Source organism: Grus americana, chromosome 11, assembly GCF_028858705.1.
Source record: "Grus americana isolate bGruAme1 chromosome 11, bGruAme1.mat, whole genome shotgun sequence".
NCBI lineage: Eukaryota > Metazoa > Chordata > Aves > Gruiformes > Gruidae > Grus > Grus americana.
The window spans coordinates 16,852,366-16,874,014 of NC_072862.1; the positions used below are offsets into that span (position 1 = coordinate 16,852,366).

General features: G+C 65.3%; 5 protein-coding genes across 12 annotated transcripts; 3 read left to right on the plus strand and 2 right to left on the minus strand.

Moving 5' to 3' along the window:
- The first annotated feature begins 145 nt into the window (after nt 1-145).
- LOC129211537 (probable G-protein coupled receptor) lies at nt 146-3,198 on the plus strand. Of its 2 annotated transcripts, none has more exons than XM_054838767.1 (2): nt 146-249; nt 564-3,198. In XM_054838767.1, the coding sequence occupies exon 2, from the start codon at nt 671-673 to the stop codon at nt 1,898-1,900; it is 1,230 nt and encodes a 409-aa protein (XP_054694742.1). In that variant the 5' UTR covers nt 146-249; nt 564-670; the 3' UTR covers nt 1,901-3,198. The 2 variants fall into 2 exon arrangements, with proteins under 2 accessions (XP_054694742.1, XP_054694743.1); XM_054838768.1 differs by having other exon boundaries at nt 567-3,198.
- PCBP4 (poly(rC) binding protein 4) lies at nt 3,154-9,664 on the minus strand. 3 transcript variants are annotated; one of them, XM_054838763.1, is made up of 13 exons: nt 9,451-9,652; nt 7,738-7,853; nt 7,383-7,406; nt 7,272-7,304; nt 6,914-7,030; nt 6,673-6,801; nt 6,303-6,431; nt 5,972-6,046; nt 5,759-5,803; nt 5,493-5,568; nt 5,052-5,104; nt 4,428-4,597; nt 3,154-4,085 (listed from the first exon to the last, which is right to left on the minus strand). In XM_054838763.1, the coding sequence occupies exons 2-13, from the start codon at nt 7,831-7,833 to the stop codon at nt 3,770-3,772; spliced, it is 1,263 nt and encodes a 420-aa protein (XP_054694738.1). In that variant the 5' UTR covers nt 7,834-7,853; nt 9,451-9,652; the 3' UTR covers nt 3,154-3,769. The 3 variants fall into 3 exon arrangements, with proteins under 3 accessions (XP_054694738.1, XP_054694739.1, XP_054694741.1); XM_054838764.1 differs by having other exon boundaries at nt 7,738-7,870; XM_054838766.1 differs by lacking the exon at nt 5,972-6,046 and having other exon boundaries at nt 7,738-7,870; nt 9,451-9,664.
- A 1,152-nt stretch (nt 9,665-10,816) lies between these two features.
- LOC129211444 (putative protein-lysine deacylase ABHD14B) lies at nt 10,817-12,863 on the minus strand. 3 transcript variants are annotated; one of them, XM_054838568.1, is made up of 4 exons: nt 12,721-12,863; nt 11,898-12,107; nt 11,483-11,724; nt 10,817-11,138 (listed from the first exon to the last, which is right to left on the minus strand). In XM_054838568.1, exons 2-4 carry the CDS (start codon nt 12,103-12,105, stop codon nt 10,956-10,958), a joined length of 633 nt encoding a protein of 210 aa, XP_054694543.1. In that variant the 5' UTR covers nt 12,106-12,107; nt 12,721-12,863; the 3' UTR covers nt 10,817-10,955. The 3 variants fall into 3 exon arrangements, with proteins under 3 accessions (XP_054694543.1, XP_054694542.1, XP_054694544.1); XM_054838567.1 differs by lacking the exon at nt 12,721-12,863 and adding an exon at nt 12,411-12,560; XM_054838569.1 differs by lacking the exon at nt 12,721-12,863 and adding an exon at nt 12,411-12,546 and having other exon boundaries at nt 11,898-12,124.
- Nucleotides 12,864-13,052: 189 nt separating this feature from the next.
- LOC129211443 (protein ABHD14A-like) lies at nt 13,053-15,002 on the plus strand. Its single transcript, XM_054838566.1, has 5 exons — nt 13,053-13,171; nt 13,264-13,522; nt 13,670-13,785; nt 14,132-14,367; nt 14,631-15,002. Exons 2-5 carry the CDS (start codon nt 13,275-13,277, stop codon nt 14,811-14,813), a joined length of 783 nt encoding a protein of 260 aa, XP_054694541.1. The 5' UTR covers nt 13,053-13,171; nt 13,264-13,274; the 3' UTR covers nt 14,814-15,002.
- Nucleotides 15,001-21,390, plus strand: ACY1 (aminoacylase 1). 3 transcript variants are annotated; one of them, XM_054838565.1, is made up of 15 exons: nt 15,001-15,268; nt 16,735-16,884; nt 17,509-17,573; nt 18,125-18,229; nt 18,346-18,440; nt 18,635-18,711; nt 18,977-19,066; nt 19,312-19,368; nt 19,478-19,551; nt 19,658-19,707; nt 19,903-20,047; nt 20,130-20,198; nt 20,293-20,372; nt 20,628-20,688; nt 20,822-21,390. In XM_054838565.1, the coding sequence occupies exons 1-15, from the start codon at nt 15,001-15,003 to the stop codon at nt 20,984-20,986; spliced, it is 1,551 nt and encodes a 516-aa protein (XP_054694540.1). In that variant the 3' UTR covers nt 20,987-21,390. The 3 variants fall into 3 exon arrangements, with proteins under 3 accessions (XP_054694540.1, XP_054694538.1, XP_054694539.1); XM_054838563.1 differs by having other exon boundaries at nt 15,215-15,295; nt 16,752-16,884; XM_054838564.1 differs by having other exon boundaries at nt 15,215-15,295; nt 16,752-16,884; nt 20,826-21,390.
- Nucleotides 21,391-21,649: the final 259 nt, after the last annotated feature.

The window sequence follows — 21,649 nt, forward strand, 5'->3', positions numbered from 1 at the left end:
CCCAGCAGCTGTCCCCGTGGGACCGCCACGAGTGCAGGCAGCGCAGGCAGCGCCCGGGAGTGACAGCTGGTGCCATCCGCAGCTGGCGGGCTGCAGGCAAACACGATGACGAGCGGGTGACGGGGCGCGGGGAAGGGGGAGCGTGGCCTTGCACGGGCGCTGGCAGCCCCCGTTCTGCTGCAGGAGCAACACCGGCAAGAGGGACCCCCAGCGAGGAGGGGACCATCACCCACCTCCCCAGGAGCAAAGGTGCGCTGCATCCCGTCCCCCCCCCAGGGGTGCCCTGCGGCTGGAGCCAGGAGCAGGGATGGGGCAGGCGGGTTCGTGCTGTCCCTCCTCGGGGCGAGGTGGTGCGGCTGGGGCAGGGGGATGGGGTGTCAGCCTGGCACGGGTGCCCGCAGGTCCCGGCAGTGCCGACCCTGGCCAGGCTGGGGACAGCCCTGGGCTAGGCAGGGTGCCGTGACCTCGCCAGGCACCTCGGGGGGGTTCAGGTTGTCTCCAGGTTCCTCTGTGGCTCTTCCTCATTTTGGTCCTTCTCCTTCACACCCCACTTCCCTCTCCAGCAGGCAAGAAGACAGTGGCCATGGTTGTGGTGGGGTTTCCCTCTAAGGGGTGCAGAAGAGCCCTTGCTGCCCAGGCACCGGAGCTGCTGGCTTAGCCCTCGCGGGGGATGGCGAGCCGAACAGGGCTGAACACCACGGACAGCCTAGAACCACTCTCCATCCCTGAGCAGTCCATCGCCCAGGAGGTGGTGGGCCTCCTCTGCATGGTCCTGCTCACCCTCACTGCCCTGGTGGCCAACACCGTGGTGATGATCGTCATTCTCAAAACCCCCCTTCTCAGGAAATTCATCTTTGTCTGCCACCTCTGTGTGGTCGACCTCCTCTCTGCCATTTTCCTCATGCCCCTGGGGATCATCTCCAGCTCCTCCTGCTTCAACAGGGTGATCTACAGCATTGCTGAGTGCCAGGCCTTGATATTCCTGAATGTCTGCTTCATCAGTGCCTCCATCCTCACCATCTCCATCATCAGCGTGGAGAGGTACTACTACATCGTCCACCCCATGAGGTATGAGGTGAAGATGACCATCAGGCTGGCAGTGGCCGGAGTGATCTTCATTTGGGTCAAGTCTGTTCTCATCACTGTCTTGGCACTAGTAGGCTGGCCTCAAGGCAACGGGGCCACCAGTGCCAGCCGCTGCACAGTCTACTGGAGCCCTGGGGCCCAGAAGAAGGTTTTTGTGATCATCTTCAGCATCGTCTGCTTTGTCCTGCCCACCATCATCATCTTTGCTGTCTACTGCAGTGTCTACCGCGTGGCCCGGATGGCATCCCAGCAGCACGTGCCCATGCCAGCACAGGCAGCTGTGCCAAGACACCGATCTGATTCCATTGCCAGCCAAGTGACCATCATCACCACCAGGAACCTGCCACTGCCCAGGCTGACGCCAGAGCGTTTTTTGGGAAGCAACAAGGCCATCCTCACCTTGGTCCTCATTGTGGGACAGTTCTTGTGCTGCTGGCTGCCCTTCTTTGCTTTCCATTTGCACTCCTCTGTTGCCACTGGCACGGTGGGTGGTGGGCATGGGGAGATGGTGGTCACCTGGATTGCCTACTCCTCCTTTGCCATCAATCCCTTCTTCTATGGGCTGCTGAACCGCCAGATCCGGGAGGAGCTGGCCCGGCTCCGGCGCAGCTGTCTCAACCGTCCACTGGGCCAGGAGCTCTGTCTTTCCGTTTCGGAGGCCTCTGTCCAGGAAAACTTCTTGCAATTCCTCCAGAGAGCAAGTTGCACGCTGGAGACCCACGCCAGCTGCATCAGTGCCAGCCCCAGGAACAGGTTGGACCAGACCAAGATGGGCTTCTCCATCCCAGGTCAAGTTCCTGAAGAGAGCAGCTGAGGAGCAGGGGACCCTGTCCCACTGTACTGGGCAGGGGACCTGCCAGGGACCCGTCAGACCTGCTTGGACCCAGCCTCTTGGACTTGGAGGGGCCCTTGTTCAGGTTTTCCTCTTCTCAGCTTACGGTGGAAGATGGTTTCTCGGCCTGGGAGAAGGCAGCAGATCTGGGGAAGCCTCATCTCCCTTCTGCAGGCTGGGATCCTCTCTGTCTCCACCAGCACAGCGCAGTTGCATGGATGGGCTCTCCTTGGGATGCAGGATGCCAAGGGGCTCCTACGCGAGGGCAGAGGAGGGGGCACCTCCATCTCCATCACCCCGCTGGGATCACTCGTGGCGAGCAAGGAAGAGCAGAGGTCCTTTGCACCCTGCCCAGGAGCAATGGCCCAGCTAACACCACTAACACCAGTAACACCAGGGCCACAGGCACCCTGCTGAGCCTGGACGACCAGCGTGGAGCCCTCCATCCTTGGCTGTTTAACCCAAAACTAACCTCTGGGTGGAGGAGCTCCCTTCACCCGTGGTACTTAACAGGGGGACGGCGCCCACGGGGCCGGCTCTGGCCGTGTCTGTGTTTTTCCTGCTGGCATGGCAGCATGCAGTGCCCATGGCCGTGCCCTCTGCCCCGGCCCCTCCCAGCTGGCAGGGGCTGCCCCTCTGCAGGGGGGCTGGCTGGCTGGGGGTCCGTGCCGGGCTGTTTATGGACACAGCTGCCCAGCTGAAGCCCAGCCAGCGGTGACACGTGCCAGCCGAACCGGGCTGCCGGCCAGGGGTGCACTGGGGTGGACGCAGTGGCACGGAGGGGTGAGGAGGGGGGTGGCGTGCAGGGCAACGGCAGCCGGAGGGGACCAGGAGCCGCTGTCCCCCTTTGGTCCCACTGCTTCTGCAGGGCTTGGGGACCCTCCTGTGGGACCCCCAGTGCAAACAAGGGGACTGGACCCTGCTGGGGGGATGCTGGAGGAGTACATCACTCCCAGCCCACCCACAAAGGTCCCAGGGACGGTGCTGGCACAGTGGGCTGGAGAGTCCCCTGCCCCAGCAATAACTGGGGGGCTGGGGGAGAACTGCCCCACGGCCTGTCAAACTGCCCCATGGCAGGGAGGGGGCCCTGGGAAGACCCCCAGAGAGACTGGGGCTGAGGGCCAGCACCCCCCTGGCCACAGGAACACCCCTCCAGCCACCACCCCGTGTCCCCAGGAGCGGGGGCTGACCCTGCTGTGGGGGGGTGTCTCCACTCAGGATAGGGGATATTATTATTTTTTTCTTGTAAATTTTATCTTTTTATTAAACCATTGATAAGTTACAAAGGAGGAAAAATATAGACTTATATATACAGCATTTCCAAGCCAGCAGGGACCGGCTCTCGGATGGGGTTGCTGGGAGGCGATTGCTCCAGGGTGGCTTGGGGAGGGTCCCCCACCAGAGCCAGGGGATGGGGGACCCCTGGAGAGGCCAGGCAGCCCCTCATCTGGTGGGACCTGCCTTTCGGGTGCCAGCCAGAGGGTGGGCAGGAGCAGGATGGCAGGGCGAGGGGCAGGAGGCAGAGGTCCCACCCTGGCACAGGGCACTGGCAAAAGGGACCCCGGGCCGGCAGGGACAGCACCCCCCAACCCATACCAGGGCACGTGGTCCCCGTGCAGGAAAATCGGGGAGGGGGACACAGCGCTGCCGGAACGGGCAGCAGACAGCGGAGCGGCCCTTTCCTCCAGCAGGCATTGACGCCGGGAAGACCCTTCCCTGGGGTGGGGGGCAAGGGGGACCCTCCCCAGGTATGGGGCGCCTGGCAGGGGCTGGGGGACAGGGTAGGCAGCAGAGAGGTGTCCCCAGCACAGGGTGGCACCCCGGACTCCCCTGCCCGCTCACCGGCAGGGCTCAGTAGGGTGAGAACTTCTGCCGGTCGGCTTTCTTGGTGCCGTTGGCTGCTGAGATCTTGGTCGTGTAGGTGGCAGTGCCGCCGTTGGGACCCGCCACGGAGGATGGGGACAGTGCCAGGAAGGACACCGGCTTTAGGCCGATGAAGTTGGAGAGGGAGATGGTGTAGGGGGTGCCCAGCAGGGCCGGGGGGGCCGGGGCGACAGCAGGCAGCGCCGTGCCAGAGCCTGGGGCGAGGGGCTGGGAGAAGCCCACACCGAGGTCCACGGAGCCAGGGCCTGGCGGCGCCTGGGAGGTAGATTTGGCTGTCTCTAAGCTGGGGAAGCGAGCGAGAAGGGTGGGGTGGTGAGCACCATGGTGACAGAGCAAGTCCCTTGCCCCAACCTGCCCGTCTTAGGGTGCAGGGACCACATGCCTCATCCCTTGAGGCACAAATCTCCATGGCACATCATGGGCATCCCGCTGCGCTATAAAGCTCAGGTTCAAAGCCCAAGGGGTCCCGGATCCCACACCCACCATCTCAGGACCTCAAAGCACCACTCAGCTCATCCTTCCTGAGGATGCTGGGGGTGGTGTCCCCCACAAGCTGCACTGGGCTGCTGGGGAGGTGCCATCCCTCGCTATCAACCAGCGTGTCCTCCCCAAGGCTGTCACCTACCAGGCTGTGATGAGGTACTGAGCCACGGTGATGCTGACGGGGGACCCTGTGATAGTCACGTGCCGCTCACTGGAGCCTTCAATTTGGTTCCCGATCTTGATGTGGGCGCCTGACATCTGCCGGATCTCGCTGATCTTGCTGCCGTGCCGGCCAATGATGCAGCCGATGAGCTGGAGGGGCAGGGACCGGGTTGAGCCGGGAGCAGCTGGAGGAGCCATGCCAAGCAGGGAGCTCCCAGGGGGCTCACCTGGCCACCCGCTATGGCTGGGAGGAGTGGGGAAACTGAGGCAGACACCGGGAGGGCAGGGCACTGCCTTCCTTGGGCAGACCCTGCTTTTTAGTCCCACTCAAGCTCCCCCCCGGCTGGCATTGCTGGGCCGTCACATCCCAAGGCTCTTTCTTGGCATTGGCCAAACCCTTTCTCCCTCCTGTGCCTCAGTTTCCCTTTTCTTCCAGCTGCTTCTGCCCCAGCAGCCCCTCCTGCTCCTGAGCTCTGGGGGCTGAGGCAGAGCCTCCAGCTGTGTGGGACAGTGAGTGTTGGCCCCTTCAAAGAGGCTGCGGGGTGGGACATGTGGGTGGGGGCAAGTTGTGGTCTCCCTCGCCATCCCTGGGACCCACACGTACGTCATTGGGCACCAGGAACTCCTGGGAGCTGCTCTGGGAACTGGTGTCCAGGCCTGGAGGGAAACACAGGGATGTTAGTGGTGGGGAGCATGGGTCTCCAGCAGCTGCGTGCCCCCACCCCAGCCCCGTGCTGGGACAGTGGGTGGCCCTGGGGACAAACCTGAAGGATCCCTAGGGAGAGGCAGGGACGATGGGACATGGGCACCAGTTATAATTTAGTGCCAGTGCTCCCCCACTGCAGGGTTGGGGGGCTCTGGTGGGTGCAGGGACCCCAGGAAATCAAGGACAGGGTCGTTCTGGGGGTCAGGCCCTGCTGGGGGGGACCTGGGACTGGAGAGGGTGCAGTGGACGGGGACCCCCTCATCACGGCCAGGCGGCTGGATGGGTCAGGAGAGGCACCCCACACCCCAGCCCTGGAAGGGGGGCACAGCAGATGCTCACCTGGCACCATGGAGGGTGCGTGGCCCAGGGAGGCGAAGGGGAGTGTGTGCCCCGACAGCTGCTGCAGCTTCGTCACCTGCTCGGGCAGCGGGAGGAGGAGGAAGGAGGCATTAGGGGTGATGGCAGAGGGTCCTGTGTCCCCTCCTGGGGCCGGACGCTGGCACCCAGTGCCTCCCAGGACAGGCATCCCCGGCAGCACCCATCCTGGCGGGCACAGACCTGGTGCCCATGGGAGCAGAGGTTGGCTGCCATGGGGACAGACTCACCTCTGCGGGAGAGACCCCGCTGTACTGGCCCTGCATGGAGAAGCCCTGGGGAGGAAAGGAAGGACCATTAGTTGGGGGCCAGGTGGGGACCCCTGCCTCAGGCCATCCCCCCAGGGCAGGGAGGACACCCTGAGCCCACTGGAGTTGCCCCTTGCCGGCAGAGGCTGGGCCCCCCAGCCACCCCGTGCCCCCAGGGGGGCTGCAGCCCCTTACCTGGTTGGCAGAGAGCAGGATGGTGCCCAGGGAGAGGCCAGGGTGGTAGGGGATGGTGGCCCCCTTTGGAGGTGACTGGAGAGGGAGGGAAGGGGGTGGAGGGGATGAGAGATGAAGTCGAATGCCCCTGCAGCCCCCTGGATCCCTTCTGCACCCCCCACCGCCCCCAACAAGCTGGGCAAGGCCCCCAGCACCACTGAAACGAGGTGCTCTTATGGGCTTCAGCACACGGGGACCCTAGTGCCCGGGTCCAGGTGGGCACAGGGAGCCCTGGGGAGGGGGGGCAGGCAGTCTGTGCCCCTCCAGGCTGGGCGCGGGGCTCGGCGGGTACCTCCAGGATGACGGCGCAGATCTGCCTCACGCACTGGATGATGGTGTCTGGCACCCCTGAGACGGTGACGGCCCGTTCGGTGGAGTTGGGCAGCAGGTCGCCAGCCACCTGCACCTGTGCCCCTGTGCTCTGGTGGGGGGCAAAGGGAGATGATGGGGTGCCTCAGCCATACCCTCTCCAGGGGTCAGCACCTCACACCTCCCCTCTTCCCTCCTCATTCCCTGGGGACCTTTGCAGGACCCATAGGGTGATGCTCCACTCCTGCATCACCTCCCACAGCTCCTGCAGGATCGCGGCAGCCCCCGTGCAGAGGGCTCCATGCCCCCCCAGGAGAAAAGGGGAGCCCACACCAGGGCACCCTCAGTCTCACCTCCCGAATCTCCCGGATCTTAGCTCCTGCCTTGCCGATGAGCGAGCCGCACTGGCTGGCCGGGATGACGAGGCGCAGCGTCACTGGTGCTCTGCCCACTGCTGCCCCATCGCTTCCCGCTCCCAAGTCCTGCAAGGCAGGGGGGGAATATGCGGCATTGGACCCCCATGAGCCCACCGGCATGGGGTGAGTGCTCCCGGCTCAGGGGGCACCTGGCAGGTGTGTGTGTGGGGCTACCTACTTCCTCCAGCTTGAAGGCGATCATGGAGACGGCACGGAAGACGGCATCGGTGGAGCCGGTGATGGTGGTGATGCGCTCGGGGCAGGACCCCTCTGAGATGGTGATGCGCGCACTGCTCTGGGGACGGTGTCACACCCCATCAGGGATGTTGCAGGCCCTGAGCTCAATGTCCCCCTCCCAGGGAAGGGCTCAATGCCTGTGGACCTGGGCTTTTCCCCTCCCACCTGCCCCAGGCAGCCTTCCCTGGGGTGCAGCCATGTCTCCCCTGGGTCCACCTGGGAATGGGGGTGGCCAGGGCTCAGCACAGGTGCAGGCAGGACAGGCAGCAGGACCCGGCAGCCCCCCAGCACGCCCTTACCTGCTCTCGTATCCTCTTAACAGTCTCTCCTTTCTGCAGGGAGAGGAACGGGGCGGGTGGTCAGGTCCAGGGGAGCCTGGGGCTGGCAGTGCCCCAGACCCCAAATCTTACCTTGCCAATGATGCTGCCGATCTCCTGCAAAGGCAGAGATGAGGGTGGCCCCATCAGCAGGCAGCTCCTTGCCTGCCACATCCCTCCTCTGCCCACAGCCTGGCCAACTGGCAACAGGCAGGCCCTGGCCCGTGGCCACTGGGCCACTGGGTGGCTTACTGGTGACACTGGGCATGGGAACAAGCCCCTCCCTAGCTTAGGATGGGGGAAGAAATCCTTCCGGGAATGCTGCTCCCAGGGGGACTAGGAGCAGGGGAGGAAAACAGGGCATGGCAAGGAGCTGGTGCTCCAGCATGGCCCCCCACCCCAGGCATTGCTGACCCCCCCAAGCAGCACCAAGCTCCCCCACTGTTACCTTGCCATGCATGAGCATGCGGAGGGTCAGGGTGATGCTGAGCTCCGTCTCCTCGGGGCTGCCACCCACGCCGCTGGCTCCGTCCGGCGATGCCATGGCGGGAGGGCGAGCTGAGCCTGCAGGACACGGTGGTCTCCAGAAAGGGGGGAGGCCCCAACTAACCCCCTCCCCTCAAATCTACAGCCCAAAAAGCACCATGACTGGGAAGAGGGGAAACTGAGGCGGGGCAGCACTATGCCCACCTCTGGTGGGGGAGGCTTGCATGGCCCCATGGTACCCGGGACCCCACCAGCATCCTGCACCCCTTCCGGGAGCTCCCCAAAGGGACCTGCTTCCACATGTCTGCCTGAGCCTGCAGGCAGCTGCCTTCAACCCGGCCTGCATGCCATGCTCGGCCAGAGCCAGCACCGCACCTTCACGAAGCCGGGAGCTGGACGGATATTGGGAGAGAAGGGGAAAAGTGTAGGGACCGTGGCTGTGGGATAGGGTTCAGATTGCAGGTGCTTGCTTGGGTGGTGGCACACAGGGTAGGGGGACAGAGGTGGCCTGAGTGGTCTCACAGGCTGCACGAGCCTTCCTCTTCCTCCTCCTCCCTTCCCCCTGCCCATGCGCAAAGCCCCAGGGAAACTGAGGCAAGCTCCCTGATGGGGACTGCCAGCCTGACATGAACCATGGCATGATGCCCAGCGCATGATGCCACTGCACCCTATTGTCCCCTCCCAACCGCCCCAGGGCCCCCCCCCCAGACCCTGTGCCTGGGGGACGGGGGTGGCTGGGACCCTGCAGTGCCAGCGTGGGGCTGGGAGGAGGACAATCGCCGTGTGTCTGGGCACGGGTGGGCGGCTGCCGCACCGCTGGCTCCCGGAAAGCTGGGCAATGCCAAGCGGCTTTGAAACAAAGCACCCGTGTTGGGGCTGGGGCCCGTGTCTGCGGGCATGGCGGGGGGGGGGGCAGTTATTTTAGGTGTTGGCAGGACTTGCCACCGCTAAGGCACATCTCCTGCATCAGGGTAATGGGGGGGGGGGGGGCAAGCTGGTCGCCCCTGTACCCCCTTAGTGCTACAGCTTGCACCCCCGGGGTGCTTTGGACCCTCCATCTTTATCCCCCCGCCGTTACTGGGGGCTGGAGAAAGGGGGAAAGGGTGCGGAAGGAGAATATTCCCGTTCCCAATGGAGGGGAGCCTGAAGGGGGGGTGGAATGTACCCCCCTGTAACCCCTCTCCCCGCAGCGTCCGGAGCCGTGCGCGGTGCCGGCAGGGGCAGGCAGCCTGCCCGGTCCCCCGTGCCCCCGGGATGAACGGCAGCCGGGACAAAAGATCCTGCCGGGGAGAGAAGGACGAGGCTGGCGGTGGGGCAGGGGGAGGCGGCAGGGTGCGGGTGTCCCCCCACTGCCACAGGCAATGTGGGGGGTCCGTGGGCAGGGGGGTGCTCTCCCCCAGGTGAGCCAGGCTGGCAGGGACACCAAAGGCCCCAGTGATGGGCACAGGCCACCTGCCCCGTCCCCGTCCCGCGGCTGGCGTCTGGACAACCACGAAGCTGGGCACCGCCCGTCCTTCGGGGCACCTTCGGGTGGCAAAGGGAGGTGACGGGGGGGGGGGGGGGTACACGGGACACAGGAGGAAGCCCCCACCCCGTCCCAGGGGGAACCTCTCTCCGCTCACCCTCCCAGCCGCCCCAAGCCCCCCAGCCCCGCAGGAAGGGGCCTGGCGGGTACCTTTCCGTGCGCCTCGTCCCTCCGCCGCCGGCCACCCCGCTCAGTGCCACATTGTCCCCGGCGGCGCCCAGTGACACCCGGGGCAGGAACAATGAGCCGCTTGACAGGCCAGGGCCAGGCTGGCAGCCCCGGCCCCCACCCCGGTCCACGCCGGGGCCCCCCTCGCTCTTCCCCTCTCCCACATCCCTCCCTCCGGGATCCTATTACAGCGGATAAGAGACACTAAAAGGAACAATGCACCCTGGGTAAGGCCATCTGCCACCGCTGGGGACATTCCTGTCCCCCTCTGCCCCCCCCGTTGGCTCACACATCGCCCCTCTTTGTAATTGCGGGTTTTTTTTGTTCCTGGAAGCCGATCAGCTGGCAGGGCTCGAGGGCTCAAGGACACCGGAGCGGGCAGGGACGGGGCGGCTGGCACCTCAGGGCCCGCCAGCACCCAGGGGTGCTGCTGGGGGGGGAGCGCCTGAGGGGATAGGGGGCACCCCTGTATGGGGGGGGCGGGGCTGCAACAGGGGAGCTAAACTGGGTGGGGGGCAAGGGATGCTCCAGAGGGGGGTCTTGCCTTACTGCTAGGGCAGGGACCAGGTCCTGCACCCCTGGCACTGCCCCCTGCCCCGGTGTCCTGCGCCCACAGACAAGTGCCCCCCTTCCTCCCCCCCCCCCCCCGCTACCTCTCCCACTAAATCCTCCTGGGCCCTGGCGTAAGCAGATAAAGCCCAGGCAGGCTTGGGGAAGGGGGGGCGTTGGGGAGGGGCACCCCGCTGTCAGCTCCATCTGTGCCCCCAAGTGCCCGGCGCAGCAGCACTGAGGGGGGGAAGGCAGGTGGTGGGCAGGGGGCTTGGCCCCCCGTCTGTCCGGCTAGACGTCTGTCAGGCCTCCCCGCCCGCCCCCCCATCTGTTCACGGCAGCCACTCATTCGGTAAATCCACCCCCCATCTCCCTGGGGCGCTGGGCTGCTGCTGCCGTGGGCAGGAGCTGCCGGGTCCCTTTTTAAGCCCCGGTGGATTACCGTGGGCTTGGGTGCCTGCCAGGAGGGGTGGGAGGAGGAAGAGGAGGATGAAAAGGAGCTGGGCAGGCTGAGGACATGGGTGCCACCACCCTGGGGGACCTACCTGTTCCTGAACACAGCCCCAGGGCTCCCCAGGCACCCTCCGAGGCTCCCGGGGGTCCTGCCAGAAGTGATGGGTGGGCTTCAGCAGCCTTGCAGCTGTTAACGCCCACCCACAGGGCAACGCTCCCCAAACGTCCCATCCCTTGGTGGCTGTCACCCCCAAACCAAACGTGCGCAGGATGGTGGCCACAGAGGAGGTGGGGATGGGGAAGGAGGTGGGAAGGGCGGAAGGAAGCAGGAGGAAGGCAGCAGGAGGAAAGTGGCAGAGCTTGGGGTTTTATTTGGTCCCAAGGGAGGCTGGGTGGGGACACCAGGTGAGCAGCTGGGTTGGCGCAAAGGTGTGTGCATGGGTGGAGGGGTGGGTGGGCTGGCTGTGTCCTCCAGCCTGTCCCGCTCACTCCAGCTGCTGCAGGAAGGCCAGGAGCCCGCGGTGCCACTCGTCAGGCTTGTCCAGGTAGCAGGCGTGTCCGGCGCCCTGCAGCACCAGCACCTGGTGCTCAGGGAGGTGCTGCAGGTTGTTCAGGCTGGCTTGCCCCAGCTCCGCATCCTGGTCCCCGTACACGATCAGCGTGGGTGTCTGCAGAGGGGGAATGCACCCTGAGCCTGCCAACAGCACCCAGGCACCCGCTCCTCCTGGCCAGGCACACCCTGGGACCAAGATGCGGAGGGGAGACACTTGCCCTTCTCCCCTGCCCACCACAAGGGGAAACTGAGGCTCAAACTCCTGGGTCTCCCAATGTCTCCTCTTTCCCTCCTGCTACCCTACGGTCACATGCCTTCATCATCACATTCCCCTTTTCCAGCAGCAATGGGTTTTCTGGCCCGTTTGGTCTTTCCCCTGCCAAACCTCAGTGCCAGGGTCCCCTCCTCATCGTCCCCTCCCAGTTCCCCAACTTTTCTCAATCTCCCTCCAGGTCATACTTTGATCTGGGTGTACTGCTCTGCTGTGAACTTCTCAGTGCAGATGGGTGCCACGGGCACATATGCCTTGAGCAGGTGGTTGTGCTGGAAGAGGAAAGGTAGGGAGTACATGCCGCTGAGCGATGGGCTGATCACCACAGCCGGACCCAGGCACAGAGCCTCCGAAACCGCTTTCAGAAAAGTTCCTGGCGCTGGCTGGCCCACAGGCGCTGGGGCCACTGCATCCTTCGAGCGCCCGAGCCCTGAGCCATGGGAGACAGAAGTTGCCCTGTCACACTCCGCTGCCTTGCGACAGGGAGAAGCTGGCACAGCAGGATGCCGGCGTTGCTATCCCAGCGCCGTAAACGTGAGCGGCTGTATCGGCTCCTCCCGGCCCCCACCTCACTCTGGCGTCCTGCTCTCCACCGTGCCTTACCCGGCAGGTCGATAGCCACAGCTCGGTAGCCGTTTTCGGCCAGCGTGGCAAGTGTCCGCAGCTGAAGCCAGGTCTCAGAGGAGAAGCGAATGCCGTGCAGCAGCAGCACCGTCAGCTTTGGTGCCTGCTGGGCCGGCTCTGCTTGGCGGTAGAAGAGGGTTTGGCCTTCCACCGTGATGGTGCTCTCGGTGAGCTGCGGGGCAGCCATGCCTGGGAGGTTGGGAGAGCTGTGAGGGGGGGTCAGGAGGTGGAAACGGGCGCGATGGCCCTGCGTGGCCTAGCGGAAAGGTTGGCCTGGGTGGGATGCCGGTGTCTCCGTGTCAAGGCCTGGCAGCAGCAGGAAGGCTGGCAGGCTGTGCTGCTGGCACTGGGAAGGGGAGGTTACACTGGCATCACTCTCTTTTTGGGGGACACCGGTGGGGGCCGGCCCTAGGGTGGGCACGGGGGGCTGCTCGCTCGTGCCAGGTGGGCTCATGGGCCCGCCCCTGCCTCAGTTTCCCCGGCGGCCCTTACCTGCTCCTCCGCCCCCCGTGCTGGCCGCCGCTCACCACCCGCTGCCCTCCGCACCACGGGGCTGTGGGTGCCGCGCCCCGGGTCCAAAGGCTGGCGGGGCGGGAGGGAGCGGCGGTACCGCCTCACGGAGCACAGGGCCCGGGGCGGCCCTGGGAACAGCCACCGCCCCGCCGAGCCGAGCTTTGCCGAGTCGAGCCGAGCGCAGCCGAGCTTCGCCGAAACCCACCGAGCTCGAGCCGAACCGTAGCCGAGCCGAACCGAGCCCGCCCAGCTCTTACCGAGCCGAGCCGAGCCCCAGCCGAGTTCTTACCGAGCCCGCCGAGCCCTGCCGAGCCCTAGCCGAGCTGTTGCCGAACCGAACCGAGCCGAGCTCTGCCGAGCGCCGCCGAGCCCTTGCCGAGTTCTGCCGAGCCCCGCCAAGTCCCAGCCGAGCCCCGCCAAGCCGGGGTTCCTTTCCCAGCACCGGCCGTTCTCTCCCCAGACCTCGGCCCCGGCCCGGTGGGGCGCTGATAGGGGGTCGGTGCGGCGGGCAGGGCCCCGGCTAGCAGCCCTCGGGGCCTGCAACGCTGCGGTCTCCCGCCAGGCGGAGCCTGGGGCCGCGGGCGCGGCGCGGCGCCGTGAGGGCCGGGGGGGCCGCATGTCCCGGCTGGAGCTGAGGGGCGGCGGGGCTGGCGGCGGGAGCCAGCGGGAACTCGGGAGGCCGGGGCCGAGCGGGGCTGCCAGCGCCGGGCGCGGGAGGTGCAGGCCGGGCCGGAGCTGAGGTCTGACCACCACCACCGTGGTCTGGGGCCTGCACCCCCCCAACAGTGTGGTTTGGGGCTTCCAGCCCCTTGCTGCCATTTTCCTTCTCCAGGGGGAGTGGAGATGCCGCTCGCCCGCAGCCGCCTGGGGCTCCTGCTCCTCGGGGTGCTCCTCACCCTCGTCCTCTACCTCCTGCTCCCGGCCGTCCAGCACGAGCAGCGCTTGGCGGGCACCCGGCCTGCTGAGGGGAAGCAGGGCCGGTGGGTGGGCAATGCCACCATGCGATCAGGAATGGTTGCGGGAGAGGCCCCTGTCTTCTACAGGGAGGTTTCCACAGGGCCCCAGGCCAGCGGCTCTGCCAGCCCCGGGAGGTGGGTTAGCTCTCTGGCTCCCAGGGTGGAGGAAGGTGGGCGGTGACAGGCACTGGGAATTGGTCTTCACCAGCCCTCATATCTGGTGGACATCTGCAGGCATGGCATCTTCCCTGAACCCCTTCCTGCCTGTCTTCCCTACCGCAGGCCCGATGTCCTGTTCCTGCACGGCCAGGCGTTTACCTCCAAGACGTGGGAGGCCTTGGGCACACTGGCACTGCTCGCTGGAGAAGGCTACCATGCGGTTGCAATAGATCTGCCCGGTAGGACCATGGCACTATGCTTAAGTTGATCCCTCTGGGCAGCTCTGGTCCTCCACCTCAGCTGCTGGTGTGCTCTGGACCTCTTTAAGGAGCTAGCGGTGGTCCCTGGGGCAGTGTGCCTGGGATTTGGCTTTACCCTGTGGCATTGACCTCCATGGCCACCCAAACCCTTTGGCTGGGGCTGGCTTGGTCCAGCCGGCATGTGGCTGTTGCTGTACATCTGCCAGGGCTTGATTGGGTGCCTGGATTTTGCTGTGCTGGCTGGGCCCTGTGGGGAGAGAGACCATTGCAGGCTGCGTAAGCCCCTCTGTCCCGTGCCCACCCTGTGCCCTCTGCCCTGTGCCAGGCTATGGGGATTCGCCCCTGGCAGAGATGGTGGCCACGGCACAGGGGCGGGCGGCCTTCCTGGACCACGTCCTCCAGGAGCTGGGCATGCGGAGGCCTGTTCTCGTCAGCCCGTCCATGAGCGGCCGCTTTGCCCTGCCCTTCCTCCTGGCGCGGGGGGACCAGCTGGCCGGCTTCGTGCCTGTTGCGCCCGTGGGCACCAAGGACTACACGGCTGAGCAGTACCAGCAGGTCCAGGTGAGGTGGGTTATTGAGCTCATGAGGGGTCCCTGGGTGCTGGTGCACATTGTGGACCAGCTCGCTGGAGGGTGGCCTGGAGGGTGGCCCTGATTTGGGGTGAGGGGGACCTGTACCCCCCAGCTCACAGGGGTGCTAGCACTTGCCTTCCATCAGCTTTGCAGCCTCCTGTGATGACGGATGGAGGTGGGCACAGCCCAGGGGAAGCGTGGCGGCCATTTCCCCCTCTGACACCTGCTCTGGTTTTCTCTCCCCTTACCAAGACACCCACCCTGATCATGTATGGTGACCGTGACACAAGCCTGGGTCCCCAGGCCCTGCAGAGCCTCCGGCACCTCCCCGGGCACCGTGTGGCCGTGGTGCCCGGTGCTGGCCACGCCTGCTACCTGGACAAGCCGGAGGACTTCCACCGGGCCCTGCTGGGCTTCCTGCGCCAGCTGAAGTGAGCACTGCCTCGTCCCCTGCCGAGCGGAGGACGGGGAGCCAGGATGTCCCCAGGGACTGGGAGGCACAGGTGGCTGGTGAGAGGGGTGCTGTTCTCTTTTGGGGCATCCCCAGGGTGGCGGGGACGATGGCCGAGGGTGTCCCTTGCTGGCAGGACAGGGTGTTGTCTGTTACAATGTCAATAAACTGATGCTGCTCTGGTTTCTGCGTGTATCCCCAAGCGCCGCGGGGCTCCCCGGGCTCCAGCCCCATCTCTCCGCCTCTAATGTGGGGCAGGAGGGTGCCCGGCCCGCCTCCTGCCCACCTCCCCCTGCCCGTCCCTACCTGCTGCCCATCCTGTGCCCCCGCTCCTCCCCTGCCCGCTCCCTGCCCACCTCCTGCCCGCTGCCGGCTGCGGGGCGGAGCGGGGCGGGCCGGGGCGGAGCGGGACCGAGCGGGCGGAGCGGGGCCGGGCCGGGCAGGCGCCGGCGGCAGCAGCGTGGAGGTAGGGCCCAAGCGGACGGGGTTCCGGGGAACGGGGTCGGGCCAGCAGCGCCCGGCAGCCCGCGGGGGGCAGCCCCGGTGCCTTAGTGTCTCCCCCCCCCCGCCCAAGCCCGCACCCCTCGCCACGGTACCCTGCAACACCCCCCCCCCCACACCCGTACCCCCTTGCACCCTTAATCACGGTACCCTGCTCCTCCCATAACCCCTTGCACCCCTCCTCTACCCTCCTACACCCCCTTACGCCGGTACTCTGCACCCCCCCTGCAGCCCCCTGCACCCCTAACCACAGTACTCTGCACCCCCCTGCACACCCTCGCACCCTTAATCATGGTATCGTGCACCCCCCTGCACCCCCAACCATGGTATCCAGCACCCCTCTTGCCCGTGCTACCCCTACACCCCAATAACACAACTGCTGCACCTTGACTCATGCAGCGCCCTGCACCCCTAACCACAGTATCTTGCACCCCCCTGCACTCCTAACCATGGTATCCTGCCCCCCCAGTACCCCTGCACCCCTACCCGCTGTACCCTACACTCCCCACAACTCTAACCATGGTGCCCCTGCACCCCAACTGCAGTACCTCTGCACCCCACTGTGCCCGCGCCCTGCACCCCAGCCGTGGTACCCCTATACCCCACCTGTGCCCCCCTGCACCCCTAGCCGCAGTACCCCTGCACCCCCCTGCAACTCTGTCATAGCCTCTCTGCACCCCCTACTCCCATACCCCCCAGTGTTCCCCTTCACCCCTCCTGCTGCACCCCTATGTGCCCCTAAGCACCCCACATCCTCCTGCTTCTCTGGCTGCCCAGCACCCCTCAAACACCCAGTAGCCTGTCATCCCCCTGTAGCCCTCCCAGCCCCCCTGTAAGCACTTGATCCCCCTTCACCACCCCCATTTCCCTGCATCCCCCAGTGCCCTTCCTTGCACCTCTCCTGCACCCCCTAAGCAGGCAGTGTCCCCCTTTCCTTGCCTGCACCCCCTTGCACCAGTATCCTGCTGTGTTGGGTTTGCACCCTCCCAGCATCCCCCCAGACCTCTAACCACAGGCTAACCCTGACTAATGTGTGCCCCTGCCCTATACACCTTTCTTCTCCCCATAACCCCCTTCCCCACCTTGTTGCCCCCTTTCCTCCCTGCTAGCCCCCCATGCCCCAGCTAGCCTTTCCCTGGATCTGGCCCCTTGTCCCATGCCTGGGCATCACAGCTTGCCTGGCACTGTGTTTGGGGCAGGAACATGTGCTTTGAGGGGAGAATGAAAGGACGGCGTGGGGGGTACAGCCCATCCTGTCCCCGTACCCACGTGGGGAGACTTCTCCCATGGTGGCAGCGTCCCAGGACTTGCACCGGGGAGACCTTTGCCCCATCCTGCTTCGGTTTCTGTGACGACCGAGCTTGCCGGCGGACTTTGGAGGGGCTGGTGGGTGATTAACCATCTCGTCACTCTTCCCCCAGAACTTTGCAGCCCCGGTCCCTGACATGGCACCCGGAAAGTCTGGGAAGAACACAGGGGCCTCAGAGAACCCCTCGGTTACGCTTTTCCGGGAGTACCTGAAGATTGACACCGTCCACCCCAAACCTGACTATGGTGAGGATGGGGGGGACAGGACGGGGTGCCATGCGGGGATCTGGCAATGTGGCTTTGCCATGCTGGTCTTTGGACCCGGGTGCCTGAGTCCTTGGCTGGGGCTGTTTTGATTGTGGTGTTAAGGAGCAGACACTGTTGTGCCTTATCTCTGCCGGTGCCTTTGGTTGGGGCAGGGACATCTTGAGTGCAGCTGCTGTTTGCTTCCTCCAGCCCTGTGCCCCAGGGCCCCCCCTTTCCATGCTGCCCTGGCTCTGGGACGGATGTTTGTGGTAACCCCGTGCAGATCTCCTTCTGTTAATGTTTCCATCCTCCCACTAAAGAACATTGAAGTTTTTTTATTAGTGAGGACCTCCCAGAACTCCTGCGGAGGACCATCTCCCCTGAACTTGCCTCCAATTTTTATTTTTTCATGTTTTCCTAGTCCTCACCCCAAAGAGACTGTGACAAGCTGCTGCTGTCTCTGCTCCTGGCCACTTCTTGTGCCCAGGACCTCCATCACCTGCCCTCTCTGGTCACCTCTTTCCTGGGCCTGAGAGCCTCAGAGAACCTTGCAGTCCCTGGGGGGTTGTGGCGAGAGGGGAAGGAGATCCTGACCTAACTCCAGGCATCCTTGCTCCTCTCCAGATGCAGCCGTCCAGTTTCTGGAGCGTGTCGGCACCGACCTGGGCTTGGCCTGCCAGAAAGTGGAGGTGAGTGAGGCAAGGAGCAACCCCTGGTCCATCTGTCTGTCCATCCATCCATCCATCCATCCATCCATATATCTGCACCTGGGTCCTTAGTGACTGGGCTGTTCCCCTGCCTGCTGCGCTGGAGATGGGCAGGAGTGAATCTCCTCTGCCTGTAATCCTCTGCTGACCTGAGCCCTTCCTTAAGCCTATATTCGGGCTGGTCCCTGCTGACCTTTGCGGCCGCCTGTGCTATGATTAGCCGGGGACCTGGCAGGGTCACGTTGGCTGGGGACGTCCCTCCTGCCGGGCACCAGCTGTGCCAGGGGACTCCCAGGCACTGGGGGAAGATGCAGGGTTTGTCTCCCCATGCTGAGGCTCCGTCTGGCTGCTCCTGCTGCCTGCTGCCTGCTGCCTGCTGCCTGCCCCTGTCCTCTCCCAGCAGAGAAAGGGGTGACCTGCCAGGTGGCATCAAGAAACGTCTCCCAGGCCGATGCTTTTCAGCTCCAGCCTGCTGGTCCCAGCCCCTCTGTCCCCAGCCGGGACCCCGGTGACATCCTGCCCTCGCCCCACAGGTGTGCCAGGGCCGTGTGGTGCTGATCCTGACCTGGCAGGGCACGAACCCCCGCCTGCGCTCCGTCCTCCTCAACTCCCACACCGACGTCGTACCCGTCTTTGAGGTGCCAGGACAGGGCAAGGGGTGGGATGGGCATGGCGGGGAGGACTGGGGGTGGCAGGCGATCGGGAGCTGGTGCCCGCCGGGCCCCTCTGCCGTCACGGCTGCTCTGCCCCACAGGAGCACTGGACCTACCCCCCTTTCGAGGCCGTTAAGGACTCACAAGGCAACATCTACGCCCGGGGTGCGCAGGACATGAAGTGTGTCTCCATCCAGTGAGTGGAGGGCTCTGCTTCCGCCGGGGGGAGCGGGCACCGCATGAGGCTGCCTCTGAGTGATGCAGGACGGGATGCCACCATCCCCAGGGTCCCTGGGGCTCAGGGTGCCACCACTTGTTCCCCCCCGGGGTGGCTCAGGGCACACCAGCCCCTCTTCTCTGTGATGCCCAGGCCCTGCCTTCTCCCCGCAGGTACCTGGAGGCCATCCGGAGACTAAAGGCGGAGGGAAAGTGTTTCGCCCGCACCATCCACCTCACCTTTGTGCCTGGTGAGTCCCCAGGGTGTCCCTTCTTGGGAGACAGGAGGGGCTGGCAGCTGGGTGATGCTCTGGAGTTCTCCACACATGGCAGCTGGGCACCGCCCTGCCATCCTCTCCGGATTTTGAGCTCCCCTAGTTTGGGGCTGGAGGGGTTTCCAGGTCTGAGGACATCAGTTACGCTGGTGGCACCCAGGCTGGCGTGGAAGGAGGACCAGCGGGTGGTGGGCTGGGGGACGCCCCGCTTCCTTCCTCCACGCCAGGTTCTCCCCCGCAGACGAGGAGGTGGGTGGACACAAGGGCATGGAGATGTTCGTGCAGCGCCCCGAGTTCAGAGCGCTCAACGTGGGCTTCGCCCTGGATGAGGGTGAGTGGTGGCAGGGCTGGCACGGGGACGTGTCTCCTCTTGGCACTCATCCCCCTGCCTGTTGGCATCACCCCCCCGGGCACCGGCACCCTGCATGGCTTCCAGGGACCCTCTCGAGGGCTCCTTCCCCTGGGCAGTGACCCACACCGTGCCAGCCTGGAGGGGAAATGCTGCCAGGGCAGAGCAGAGGGGGACACATCATGGCACCCCGTGCCCCACTGACCCCCCATCTATGCCCACTGCAGGCCTGGCCAGCCCGTCTGACACCTTCAGCGTCTTTTATGGGGAGAAGAGCCCATGGTGTGAGTAACTGCCTGCCCACCGCCCCGTCCCTGGCTCTGCCAGGCGCTGCAGCATCAGTCCAGCCCTGGGCTTTCTGCTCAATGCCTCCCTCTCCCCCCGCTGCCGCAGGGATAAAGGTGAAGTGCGTGGGCAGCCCTGGGCACGGGTCCCGTTTCATCAGCAACACGGCGGCCGAGAAGATGGTAAGAGAGAGGGTACACCTGGTCTGCCCCCCGCCCCGTGCCCACCCTGGGGCTGCCAGACAGCTGCCTGCAGGGCTGATCTTCACCACTGCCCTTCCCTCCCCAGCACAAAGTCATCACCTCCTTCCTGGCCTTCAGGGAGAGCGAGAAGCAGAGGTAGGAGATGGGCAGCAGGATGGCAGTGGCTTCAGTTCATTCCATGGAGGGGGTCCTTGGGATCCCAAGCCAGGCTCTGATCCGGCACCACTGCCCCATGCCTCAGTTTCCCCATTTGGGGGTTGTAGCAGGGTGGGGGAGCCCTTCCCCTCCTCTCTGGGTGGTGGAGGGTGACTCTCCCTTGCGTCTCCCAAGGCTCAACTCCGACTCAAGCCTGACCCTCGGGGACGTCACCTCACTCAACCTGACCATGCTGGAGGGGGGTGTCTCCTTCAATGTGGTGCCCTCCGAGATGGCGGCCAGCTTTGATGTCCGCATCCCACCCACCGTGGACCTGAAGGTGGTGTCACACTGACCCCACCCGGGCGGGGAGTGGGTTGGGGGATACCCCGCTCACACCCCTCCTCTGGTCTCTGTCTCAGGCCTTTGAGGAGCAAGTGGCCGCATGGTGCCGGGGTGCCGGGGACGGCGTCACCTATGAATTTCACCAGGTGAGGGGTCTCGGCCACCTGGGTGCTTCGTGCCCATCCCTCCCCTGCCACATGCTCATCCCCCCGCCCCTCACCTGCCCTCTCCCTCCGTCAGAAATGCATGGACCAACATGTCACCTCCACCAACGAGTCAGACCCGTGGTGGAAAGCCTTCAGCGGGGTCTGCAGGGACATGTGAGTAGTGTCCCCAAGAAGGGCAGAACCCTGGTGGGGACATCCTCTGGTGGGAGCCATGTCATGGCAGGGATTGGGAGGAGATGCTCCATGCCATGCCAGGGCATCTCCCCATGTCCCCCAAAAGGGATGGGTCTGAGTGTCCTGCAGGGCTCGGGGACCTCCCGGACGTGGTCTCTTTGCCCGCGGGGTGGCAGGGGGACAGGGGACCCGGCTGTCCCTGTGCCCATAGTGATGCAGGACCTTGCTTGTCAGGAAGCTGCAGCTGAAGCTCGAGATCTTCCCGGCTGCCACCGACAGCCGCTACATCCGAGCGGTGAGTGCAATGCCAGCCCACCCGTGGGTCCTCCACCCGGGCTGAGACCTGCAGCCCCAAGCAGGAGCCGTGCCCGGCAGAGGGGGGCACGTGGTTCCCGTCCCAGTCCCAGCCTCACCCCGTACCCCCCTAGGCAGGACACCCCGCTATCGGCTTCTCACCCATGAACCGCACCCCGGTACTGCTCCACGACCACAACGAGTTCCTCAACGAGCAAGTCTTCCTGCAGGGCATCGACATCTACGCCCGCCTCCTGCCTGCCCTGGCATCGGTGCCCCCGCTGCCCGCCGAGGGCTGAGCGCCCAGCGAGGGGCAGGAAGGGGAGATGCTGAGCAGCGGGACGCAAGGCTTTAAAAAGGGGGCAGGAGGTGGGCACAGCAAATGCCTGCCACTCTGCCCGGGACCCAGCTGCCATCACGCCACGTTGGCTGTGCTCAGGGCTGGCCCGATGATGATCCCGTGCCAAGTGTCCTGGCTGTGCCCTCAAAATCTGGGTCCCAGCCACCCCCCGGGGGGTTGCGTCCCCCTTGCCTGGGTGCCACCAGAGCCCCGTGCTGGGTGCCTCCTGCCTTTCCCGGTGTCGGCAATGCCTCCCCCTGTCCCTGTGCCTCCTCTGGCTGTGCTGGCTGAGGGGCAAGGGGCTGGCTGGTGCTCCCCATCCTCCCCGTGCAAGTCAATAAATCTTGGTAAGCACGGCCAGGAGCAGGGGGGTCTGTCCATCTGTCCGTGGTGCTGCCTGTGGGGTTTTGGGGAGCCCAGGCACCACAGATTTCCTCGGTGTGGTGGGGTCTGCTGGAGCGCTCCCTGCTCCCCTGGGTTCGTTGGGCTGGGTGATGGCACTGCAGGCAGGATCCTGCCTGGGCAGGCTGTGGGGCTGCTCCAGATCAGCCTTGGGGTGCCAGGGGGAGCGGGAGCGGCCAGAAGCGCTGGGGTTCATCCTGCTCCCTCCCTCCCATCAGCT

What these genes read in the sequence shown, in the direction of transcription:
- LOC129211444 (XM_054838568.1), bottom strand. Translation starts at nt 12,105, where the DNA reads ATGGCTGCCCCGCAGCTCACCGAGAGCACCATCACGGTGGAAGGCCAA. An exon ending in TGTGGCTATCGACCTGCCGG is followed by an intron (nt 11,725 to 11,897) that starts GTAAGGCACGGT and finishes CCCATGGCTCAG; the next exon opens with GGCTCGGGCGCTCGAAGGAT. An exon ending in AGCAGTACACCCAGATCAAA is followed by an intron (nt 11,139 to 11,482) that starts GTATGACCTGGA and finishes CCCCCTCTGCAG; the next exon opens with ACACCCACGCTGATCGTGTA.
- PCBP4 (XM_054838763.1), bottom strand. Translation starts at nt 7,833, where the DNA reads ATGGCATCGCCGGACGGAGCCAGCGGCGTGGGTGGCAGCCCCGAGGAG. An exon ending in GCATGCTCATGCATGGCAAG is followed by an intron (nt 7,407 to 7,737) that starts GTAACAGTGGGG and finishes CTGCCTTTGCAG; the next exon opens with GAGATCGGCAGCATCATTGG. An exon ending in CAGTACCTCATCACAGCCTG is followed by an intron (nt 4,086 to 4,427) that starts GTAGGTGACAGC and finishes TCGCTTCCCCAG; the next exon opens with CTTAGAGACAGCCAAATCTA.
- ACY1 (XM_054838565.1), top strand. Translation starts at nt 15,001, where the DNA reads ATGCTGCTCTGGTTTCTGCGTGTATCCCCAAGCGCCGCGGGGCTCCCC. An exon ending in GGGCTTCGCCCTGGATGAGG is followed by an intron (nt 19,067 to 19,311) that starts GTGAGTGGTGGC and finishes TGCCCACTGCAG; the next exon opens with GCCTGGCCAGCCCGTCTGAC. An exon ending in AGGGAGAGCGAGAAGCAGAG is followed by an intron (nt 19,708 to 19,902) that starts GTAGGAGATGGG and finishes GCGTCTCCCAAG; the next exon opens with GCTCAACTCCGACTCAAGCC.
- LOC129211537 (XM_054838767.1), top strand. Translation starts at nt 671, where the DNA reads ATGGCGAGCCGAACAGGGCTGAACACCACGGACAGCCTAGAACCACTC.
- LOC129211443 (XM_054838566.1), top strand. Translation starts at nt 13,275, where the DNA reads ATGCCGCTCGCCCGCAGCCGCCTGGGGCTCCTGCTCCTCGGGGTGCTC. An exon ending in GGTTGCAATAGATCTGCCCG is followed by an intron (nt 13,786 to 14,131) that starts GTAGGACCATGG and finishes GCCCTGTGCCAG; the next exon opens with GCTATGGGGATTCGCCCCTG. An exon ending in AGCAGTACCAGCAGGTCCAG is followed by an intron (nt 14,368 to 14,630) that starts GTGAGGTGGGTT and finishes CCCCTTACCAAG; the next exon opens with ACACCCACCCTGATCATGTA.